Source organism: Tasmannia lanceolata, unplaced genomic scaffold, assembly GCF_043159265.1.
Source record: "Tasmannia lanceolata isolate RefF3 unplaced genomic scaffold, GAP_Taslan_0.1 ptg000002l, whole genome shotgun sequence".
Lineage (NCBI taxonomy): Eukaryota > Viridiplantae > Streptophyta > Magnoliopsida > Canellales > Winteraceae > Tasmannia > Tasmannia lanceolata.
Window position 1 is genome coordinate 14,645,470 of NW_027518679.1, and position 9,653 is coordinate 14,655,122.

The 9,653-nt window shown below is 45.6% G+C and overlaps 3 protein-coding genes and 1 long non-coding RNA gene across 4 annotated transcripts; 1 reads left to right on the forward strand and 3 right to left on the reverse strand.

The window, feature by feature from the left end:
- The first annotated feature begins 1,448 nt into the window (after positions 1-1,448).
- On the forward strand, positions 1,449-4,818 carry LOC143878815 (uncharacterized). Its single transcript, XR_013251092.1, has 3 exons — positions 1,449-3,242; positions 3,309-3,538; positions 4,441-4,818. It is a non-coding gene; the product is annotated as an uncharacterized LOC143878815 (long non-coding RNA).
- Positions 4,819-5,801: 983 nt separating this feature from the next.
- On the reverse strand, positions 5,802-6,644 carry LOC143888479 (uncharacterized). Its single transcript, XM_077392946.1, has one exon. The coding sequence runs from the start codon at positions 6,642-6,644 to the stop codon at positions 5,802-5,804; it is 843 nt and encodes a 280-aa protein (XP_077249061.1).
- A 544-nt stretch (positions 6,645-7,188) lies between these two features.
- On the reverse strand, positions 7,189-7,542 carry LOC143888485 (putative mitochondrial protein AtMg00860). The gene has a single exon (XM_077392951.1). It carries the CDS (start codon positions 7,540-7,542, stop codon positions 7,189-7,191), a length of 354 nt encoding a protein of 117 aa, XP_077249066.1.
- Positions 7,543-8,188: 646 nt separating this feature from the next.
- On the reverse strand, positions 8,189-8,815 carry LOC143888492 (uncharacterized). Its single transcript, XM_077392956.1, has one exon. It carries the CDS (start codon positions 8,813-8,815, stop codon positions 8,189-8,191), a length of 627 nt encoding a protein of 208 aa, XP_077249071.1.
- Positions 8,816-9,653: the final 838 nt, after the last annotated feature.

A 9,653-nucleotide genomic window follows, 5' to 3' on the forward strand; every position in this document is an offset into this window, starting at 1 on the left:
AGAGAAAGAAAAACCCAATTCATGGCTTCCGGTATGATTTTTCTCATTTAAATTCAATCCATATTGTTTCTGTGATTTTCTCAATGTTTAATCGCCAAGATCTGTTGTCTCTAACATGTGGTATCAGAGCCACGGTTCTAGCGAGAAAACGGCGAGAAAATCTGATTAAAAAATTTTATTTATTTTTGGGAATTTTTGACATCGCCGGAAAACAGCGTGCCGCCGGAAAATGGTTGCTCCGACCGGTGATTTTCTGGTATGGATGTGAAGTTCGTCGAGAGACGAGTCCAATGCAACAAACGGTGCCTAAATCCGATGTCAAACGAACCCAGAAATTGAAATTGAAATTTGTTGTTTTTTTGGGATTTTCTGGAATTTGTAACTGCTGTTGGAGAAGATGATGAATAGTGATGGGCCGATGGGCCGCGCAGGCCTGTTAAGGATCCATCAAGGATCCGCGATTTTTGAAAGGCCCAGTTAACAGATAAGGCCCATAAAACCTGTCTGGGCCCAGCAGACCCAACCAAAATCGGCCCAGGGACCTTTTTTGGGCCATTTCTGGCATTTTTTGAGGTTTTGGGTCCGGCTAATATTGGTTCTAGGGGTTTGGAACCCTCCTGAACCCATTTTTGGAGTCAGTTTTTTCATATGAGCACTGTATTATATGGTTACAGTGTAAATTCAACAAAATTTGGTTTTATTTGTTTGATTTTGAGTCAAATTATTTTTGGGTTTTGGGCCGAGTAAATCCAGATTTAGGGGATTTCCACCCCTCTGAACCCAAATTTGATGTCTGTTTTTCATGGAACTTGAAAACGGGTTTTACATTTTCATTCTCTGGAACAGACGCTAATTGTTCCAAAGCCTGCTTCCTTGATCGCTTTCGGGATTCGTTCCTTCAAATCTTTTCATCATTTTCCTTTTCAGACTAAAGGTAGCTGAAAGATCACATTTCATATCAATGTGCTTTGACCGGCTCCTTGTGGATTTTCCAACTTGAGATATTCTTCTTTTTCTTCTGTAACCTCAGCTCCAGTTCCACTTTCATGAGCACGGTTCCTTGAACTCTTTCGAGGTTCATTCCTTCAGACCATTTCACAAGTTTGGGGAGCAGATATTTCAACTTTTGGTGCATTGCGATTTGTTCGCCTTGTAGCCTTTTCTAGCTTATAAGATTTCTCACTTTCTTCTTGAATCATGGCTCGAGTTTTCCTACCTATATCTTCACAATCCACACCTGAAATTTCCTCTAAGGGCGTATCATCTTTCATGTCAACACTTTGCCTTTTCTGTGATCTGGACCTGGTGCAATTATTAGGAAGGCCAATATGTCTTCCAACCCCACCATCTTTCTTCAAACTTTCGCTAACTACCCTCCTCCGCTTTCTCGGACTCTTGTCCTTTTCACTCTCAACAACATCAGGCCCGAGCACAACTCTCAACAACATCAGGCCCGAGCACAACTCTTTTAGCTCTACATCCCATTCTTTGAGACCGAGTCTATTGTTGTGCGTGTGAGGTGTGGGAGCTTAGAGAAGCCCACAATGTGTTCGAAAAAATGCCCAACTACGGTTTTTTAGCTCCAAAGGATGTCTTCGGGTGCATTTCTCAAAATTGGGTGCGGCTCCTCATAAATTGTACCGGCCATTAATGGGTTTTGGTGTGCCGGGACACATGGCGTCGCGGTATTTGGAGTTGTCAGTCTTTGGTCATCTTTAAAAGGAGATGGTTTCTTCTTCCATCCTCATTTCTAACTTCTTTTTCTTTGTTCCCTGTTTTGCTCTTTCTCCTCTGGTCTCATCAGTTGTGTTGGTCTTTTGTTGAGTTTGGAGCTTTCACTCTTCTGATCGGTAATTTCTTCTTCGTTGTTTGTCCCTTCATTTTTCAACTTTTTCTTTCATGTCCGGTAGCGGTAGTAGTCCTAGTACTAGCGTCGAGTCCGGATCTAGTTCGTCTTTGGGAGAAACTTCTTCCTCCGATAGTGATTCTGGAACTAGTTCTTCTGAGAGGACTAGATCCACCTCTAGGGGTTGTGGCGGCCAGATCATGGCTGATCAGAGTTATCTGGGAGGGGTCTCTGGTCCTTGTGTCGTAGATAGTGATGAAGAGGTGGACATTATCGATGAGGATCCCATCTTAGATTTAGGCACGGTTCCGACTCTGTCAGCGTCTCTTTTTGATGGGGGAGCGGATCATGATCCCGATGGGGAACCGAGGAGTAATGTAGAGGGGCTCCTCGCTTGTCCGTGTTGGATAGGATTGTAGACATCATCGCGGAGGCACAGATGGATGCTGAAGTGAAACACCACAAGGCGGCTCTTGCCGTGTCCAGTACGCTAGGTGAGCCCAAGTTAGATTTTATTAGGGTCAAATATTGCATTCCAGAACGATTTAGATTACGATTGGCAGAAGCGGGTGATCGGGCTCTCAACGAAAATGTAGATGTTTACATCTACGAGGATTCCCTCAAAGCCGGTTTTAGATTTCCCATACATCCCTTTGTGACGGAGGTGTTGCATTGTTATGGCCTAGCACCATCCCAAGTCGCCCCGAACTCTTATAGAATTGTTGTCAGTTTCATGTATGTGATGGAGGTGCTAGGGAGAGACCCTTCTTTGAAGGTGTTCCGTCGATGCTGTCGTCCTATAAGGAACAGTTCAGACAGCTGGATTTATCTTAGCCAATGATCCGATATCAGGTTCATAAATGGTTTGCCCTCTTCTATTCATGGGTGGAAAAGTAGGTTATTCTATGTGAGCTTAGATGATTCCAACCCGGGTGAGAGATGGGAGGTTTCCTTGGTGTGGAATCCCATAGATACGAAGTCGATGAGTGAGAAGCCTGAGTTGTCGGGTGGTGATCTGGCGACCTTTAGGGGTCTTGAGGCACATCTCCAGAAGGATGGGCCAATAGTCTATAGTAAGGACTGTGATAGTGAAGAGACCTTGTTAGTAGTTGGAGTTAGCTCCGCGACTTCAACCAGTAGATGCCTTAGGCCTGCTTGTGATTGGAATTCATGCATCTGTTATTCTTTTGCTTTCATTGATCATATCTTATTCTCTGACTGCCTTGTAACTTTTTCTTCTTTGTTCTGTTTCTAATGATGGACGCTGCGAAGAAGGCCGAGATAAAGCGAGTGATGGCGGGTAAAGCAAGCCGAGCACAGAAAAAGAAGGAGTCAGAAGGGTCCTCTGATCGCCCGATTCAGGAGAAAGAAAAGGGGGCTAGGCCTACTACAGCCGGTAAGTCCCTTTCTTCTTTATTGTAGCTTTCTAGAGAGACTCGTCCTAAAGATGTCAAAGAATCAGGTGTTGGAGCTGGGACTGGGGCAAAGCATTTGGCTTCCACTATTGCGCCAAATAGCAAAGACAAGGTATTTCGCCCCGACTGGTCCGTTCTCCGAACAAATACTGCATTTGCTAATCCGGATGTTGCTCGAGAACTCCTTAGGAAGGTTGTATTAGAGAAGGATGCTGTGCGCATTGAGCAAGAAGTTCCCAACACGGCCTTCGGGTCAGGTTTTGCATCTGTTTATTAGGTAATTATTCTCATTTTCTCCTTAATTGGTCATGTACGGCTTTCGTGGCTCTGGTTGTCTTCTTACTTGTTGCTTATATTTGCAATTGAACTGCAACTGGGCTGATATGGAGAGGAAATCAAGCATGTTTGCTGAAACCATAACAGATCTCCAAAAAGAGTTAGGCCAGGCCAATAAAGACAATGATCTGCTGCTTGCGAAGCTGAAATCATCGAGGGAGGCAAGAAAAAATCTGGTTGAGGAGTGTAATAGCTTGAAGAACGCCCAGGACGAGAAGATTCGAAGGGCATTGGATGATCAGGCCTTAAAGCATCTGGCAGACAAGAAGAAGGCCGTGGATGAGAAGCAGGCTGCATGTGATGACCTCATTTCTACTGCTTATGCCGAGGCTTTTGATGCATGCAAAGGCCTTATCCTGAAGAAATACACCAGCGCTAATTTTGATTTTGAGGATATCACTTGGGAGAGTTTGTCCGCCAGTTCCTTTGCTGATCCGTTCGGTGATCGAGTTGTTGGGGACGCCAATTATGAGCACGACCATGCTCCTGTCTTGGTTCCTGACGAGCAGGTTGATGTCACTGCAATCCCTGATGACCAGGAGGCCCCTGGCTCTTAGGCTTTAATTTTCATGTTTCTCAGTTGATGTTTATTTATTTTGTGTTTTGGCTTTGTAGGCCATTCATGGTTTGTATGAACTATTGGGTGAGGTTCTGACCGCTTTATTTTCGAGTGATTTTTTTATATTTTGCATGGTGGATGTTCCATGGATTGGTATTTAATGAATTTACAACTTGCCCAGGTCTTGTGATTTCATTGCCTTGTCAATTTATACATGATTGTTATTTAAGCAAATTTATTTGATCACAGGGATAGTTCTAATCGGATTGACAATGCTTTGACAGGACCTGGTCGATCAGCTTAAGATTTCTGCCCTTCGCTGCAATGTGAGGGCTTTTGCGGGTTGACAGCCGTTGGATTTCTCCCGCCTCCCGCTTCCCGCTTCTTGTTGGGGCTTATGACTTTTCTACCCCGCTCGACTTTGTCTTGGCATTCTTCCGAGATCGTCTGTGGAATTCGAAAGCACGACCAAGTTAGATGTTTCGGTTTGACCTGAGTTTAAGAACTTGGGTTTATTATTTGCCTAACCTGTCATCATGCCTTATCTCTCCCAACCTGAGGTTGTCCTCTGGTTTTTTGGAGGGTCAGCAAGTGACTGGTTTTCTGGTTACCTGGAATGGAATTTCCAGATTTACCTTCTCTTTGAGAAGTCTGCAATGATCATAAACCTTCTTTCATTTCATTGATATCATGGATGTTTACATTTCCTTTCTCAATCATGTTCTTATTTACAAAATACTGCGTAGAAAACAGGAGCTTTGCTATTGATAATACTTCTTCAGATTCCTAGAGCTCCATGCGTGCGGGAGTAAGTGTCCTCCGAGGGTTTCCAATCGATAACTGCCCGGTCGGATGACTTGGGCTACTTTGTATGGTCCCTCCCAAGTTGGGGAGAGTTTGCCGACTTTTCGAGGTTGGGAAACGGCTGCCTTTCTCAGCACTAGGTCTCCAACCTTGTGATCCCTTGGTCGGAGCTTCGAGTTGTAGTACTGGGCGATTTTTTGCTGGTAGGCTGCCACTCGAAGCTGAGAATCTTCTCTTACTTCATCAAGGAGATCGAGGTTCATCCTCAGGCCTACATGGTTCCGTCCTTCGTTAAAGTGTTGCATGCGGGAGGACGGGACACCAATCTCCACGGGGATAACAGCCTCAGTCCTGAAAGTCAGGTTGAACGGGGACTCCCCTGTTGGGCCCCTAGGAGTGGTTCGATAGGCTCAGAGTACGCGGTAAAGTTCATCGGCCCATCGGCCTGACCTTTCATCCAACTTCTTTTTGATTCCTTGGAGAAGGGTACGGTTAGTGACTTCGGTTTGTCCGTTAGTTTGAGGATGTGCTACGGAGGTGAACCGCTGTTCGATTTGTAGATCGGCGCGGAACTTTCTGAATCTTCTGCTATCGAATTGGGCTCCATTGTCCGTGCTGAGCACCCTTGGGATGCCAAACCGGCACACTATTGACTTCCAGAAGAAAGACTGAATGTTTTTCTCCGTGATTTCCACTATGGGCTCTGCTTCTACCCATTTGGTACAGTAGTCCACCTCTACCACTACAAAATTTCGTCCCCCGGGTGCCCTAGGGAAGGGCCCCAAGATGTCCATGCCCCATATTGCAAATGTTATCGGACTAGTGATGGGGGCTAGCGACGCTATAGGTTGATCGGAAGTGGGGTGAACTTTTGACATTTGTCACATTTCTTGACGAGATCTAGAGTGTCTTTCCTTAAGGTGGGCCAATAAAGTCCTCTTAGAAGTACCTTTCGGATCAACGCCTTCCCCCCTAAGTGTTCGCCGCAAATTCCTTCGTGAACCTCTTGTAAGGAGTATTTAGCATCGATGGGGTGAAGGCATTTTAGGTATGGACATGTGTACGGCCTTTTGTATAGGCTTTGGCCATCATAGCTGAAACGAGATGCCCTTTGAATCACTCGGCGTGCTTCCTTTTTGTCTTCTGGGAGCTTCCCATCTAGAATGTATTGAATAATTTCATCCATCCAACATGGTTCCCTTTCTACTTTCATTATCTCCTCGATCTCAGTTTCAATGGTGGCTTTCTTCATATGTTCAATGCATATACGTCCCAACGCTAGGTACTCTGATGCTGCTAGTCGAGATAATGCGTCTGCTTTCGCATTTTCTTCCCGGGGGATGCGCTCTATTTCAAAACTCTGAATCTTTCTCATGAGATGTTGGACGCTAGCCAAATACTTGGCCATTCTTGAGCCCTTTGCTTCAAACTCGCCATTCACCTGGCTGACAACCAACTTTGAATCGCTGAAGGCCTTGAGCCTATATGCGTGTACCTGGACTGCTAGGTTGATTCCTATTATCAACGCCTCGTACTCGGCTTCGTTGTTCGACGCGCGGAATCCAAACCGAATGGCATACTCAGTGATGAAATTGTCGGGTCCTGTCAGAATGAGGCCGGCCCCACTTCCTTGTTTATTGGAGGAGTTGTCTACATAGAGTTCCCAACCGTTGTCTGGATCCATCGGTCCTTCAGGATTCAAGGTCCTTTCCTCATGCTCCTGCCCCCCCCCGGAGTAGTTGTGTTATCCCCTCCTGGAGGGGGTTGAGTGCTTTCTTTGTTGTTCCCATTTTCATGTCCCTCGGGTGTAGTTGTACTATCCCCACCCGAGAGTTGTTGAGCGTTTTCCTGTTGTTCTTCTGATTGACTGGGTTGAGTGCATTCCACTATGAAATCGGCCAGGATCTGTGCTTTTATCGCAGGTCGAGGTAAGTACCTGATGTCAAACTCACTGAGTTCTACTGCCCATTTGACTAGTCGTCCGAAGGTGTCGGGCTTGTGTAGGATTTGCCTCAGTGGTTGGTCGGTCAGCTCTTTGATAGTGTGGGCCTGGAAGTATGGCCTTAGCTTTCTTGCCACCATTACCAGTGCATATGCCAGTTTTTTTCCATTCGGGTATACCTCGTCTCAGCATCATGCAATACTTTGTTGACGTAGTATACCAGTTTCTACTACCTATGATCTTCTCGAATCAAGACTGCTGACAAGGCTATAGGGCTCATGGACAGTTATACTATCAACTCCTCTTCAGGTTCGGGCTTAGTGAGCAATGGAGGTGAAGAGAGGTACTGCTTTAGCTCTTTGAATGTTGTTTGGCATTCGGTCGTCCAAGGGGCGGCTTTTATTCCCTTAATAGCTTGAAAGAACAGAAGGCATCTGTCTGCTGATTTCGACACGAATCTTTCCAATGCTGTGACCATTCCAGTCAGCTTTTGTATTTCTCGGATAGTAGCAGGAGGAGCCAAATCTATAACAGCTTGAACTTTTTCTGGGTTGGCTTCGATCCCTCTCTGACTGACCATAAATCCAAGAAACTTGCCGGCCGTGACTCCGAAAGCACATTTGGTTGGATTCAACTTCATTTTATATTCTCTTAAGACCCGAAATGTCTCTTCGAGATCTTAGATGTGATCGGCTTTCTTCCTGCTCTTGACGAGCATATCATCTACATATACCTCCATGTTTCTGCCGATCTGGTTCTGAAAAAGCTTGTTGACTAACCTCTTATATGTGGCCCCAGCATTTTTAAGGCCGAAGGGCATGACTCGGTAGCAATATAACCCCTGATCAGTAATGAAGGATGTCTTTGGGATGTCCGCTTCGTACATTCTGATCTGGTTGTATTCTGAAAAAGCATCCATAAATGTTAGTAGCTCGTGGCCTGATGTGGAGTCAATAAGTTGGTCAATCCTGGGGAGTGAAAAACTGTCTTTTGGACAAGCCTTATTCAGATTAGTGAAATCTATGCAGATTCTCCACTTTCCGTTGGATTTCTTCACCATCACCACAATAGCTAGCTAATCGGGATATTTGATCTCCTGAATAAAGTCCGCTCGGAGAAGTTTTTCAACCTCTTCTCTGATAGCTGCTTGTCGTTCAGGGACGAAGTGTCTTTTCTTCTATTTGATTGGTTTACAAGTTGGGTCCACGCTGAGTTTATGTACACTCACCTCTGGGTCAATGCCTGGCATATCATCCGGAGTCCATGCAAAAACATCGGCGTTGCTTCTAAGAAATTGGATCAACTGATTTTTGACTTCTAAGAAATTGGATCAACTGATTTTTGACTTCTTCATCTAGTGACGATCCTATTTGCACAGTTTTCTCAGCCTGATCCTCATACAATGAGATATGAACAAGTTCTTCCACTGGCTTGCTAACGACTGCTTGGGCTTCATCTCGTAGGTCCAGCATTTCAATGGGCATTGCTTCAGGCAATCTTTTCCCTTTGAGAGCAGTGACATAGCATTCTCTGGAACGAATCTGATCGCCTTTTACTTTGCCGAGCCCTCTCGGGGTGATGAATTTCATCTTTTGGTGATAGGCTGAAGGTATTGCTTTCAACAGGTTCTGCCCTGGTCTCCCAAGAATTGCATTATACACTGAAGGGGTGTTTACTACCAAGAAGTCTACCATGGCAGTAGCTTGCGGCGGTGCATTCCCCATGAGGACATGCAGCTCTATAGATCCTACTACCCTGACGACCTCTCGAGCGAACCCATACAGTTTCGTGGTGGAAGGCTTCAGGAGGTCGTCTTTGATGCCCAGCTGTTTGAAGGCATGGTAGTATAAGATATCAGCAGAGCTTCCATTGTCAACCAGGATCCTTGGCGTCTCGAAGTTGGCGATCAACATGGTGATGACGAGGGCGTCATTATGCGGTAAGATCACATCATTCAGATAGAATCAGAGAATGAAATTGTGTTGTCCGCTTTCAATTTCTTGTCAGGAATGTGCATTGAATTGACTTGGTGGGCACAAGCTCTACGAGCAGCTAAGGAAGTTCCTCCAGCGGCTGGCCCTCCCACTATGGTCGTAATGACCCCGGTTGGTTCGAAAGATGGCTCTACTCCTGGAGGACTTGCCGGGGCTGGAGATTTTGCTCGGCTTCTCCGTGACGGCGATCTTTGCAGATTCTTTCCTCTGGCCAGACTAGGAATTCAGGGTTCTCTCTTTTCCTGACCTCTATTCTTGGCATACTTTCTCAAATGCCCACGCTTAATGAGCAGTTCGATTTCCTCTTTCAAGTGTCGACACTCGTTGGTATCGTGCCCATGGTCCTTGTGATATCTGCAATACTTGGACTTGTCTCTCTTGTTGCTATTAGTAGAAATTTTGTCTGGCCACCTAAGGAAGTCTTCATTTGTTATGGTGGCCAAGATTCTGGCCCTGGATGTATTGAGTGGGGTATAGTTCTCCTCTCTTCGAAGTGGGTTCCTATCCTTTCGGGATGGTCCATCCTCTCGCCTGTGCTTCAGGTTTGATGATTGCCCATTCTTTTCAGATTGGCCACAGTGTTTACTATTCAGAGTGGCCACTGTGTCCTCTACTAAGATGTATTTTTCAGACTTCGTGATCAGATCGGCCCAGGAAGTTGGCACCTTCCGCGCTATTGATCATTTGAAGTCGTCTAACTTAGCTCCCGATAGCAGAGCATTCACAGCTGCCGACGGATCCAGATTAGTTATCTGCA

What these genes read in the sequence shown, in the direction of transcription:
- LOC143888479 (XM_077392946.1), bottom strand. Translation starts at nt 6,644, where the DNA reads ATGGATCCAGACAACGGTTGGGAACTCTATGTAGACAACTCCTCCAAT.
- LOC143888485 (XM_077392951.1), bottom strand. Translation starts at nt 7,542, where the DNA reads ATGAAGTTGAATCCAACCAAATGTGCTTTCGGAGTCACGGCCGGCAAG.
- LOC143888492 (XM_077392956.1), bottom strand. Translation starts at nt 8,815, where the DNA reads ATGTTGATCGCCAACTTCGAGACGCCAAGGATCCTGGTTGACAATGGA.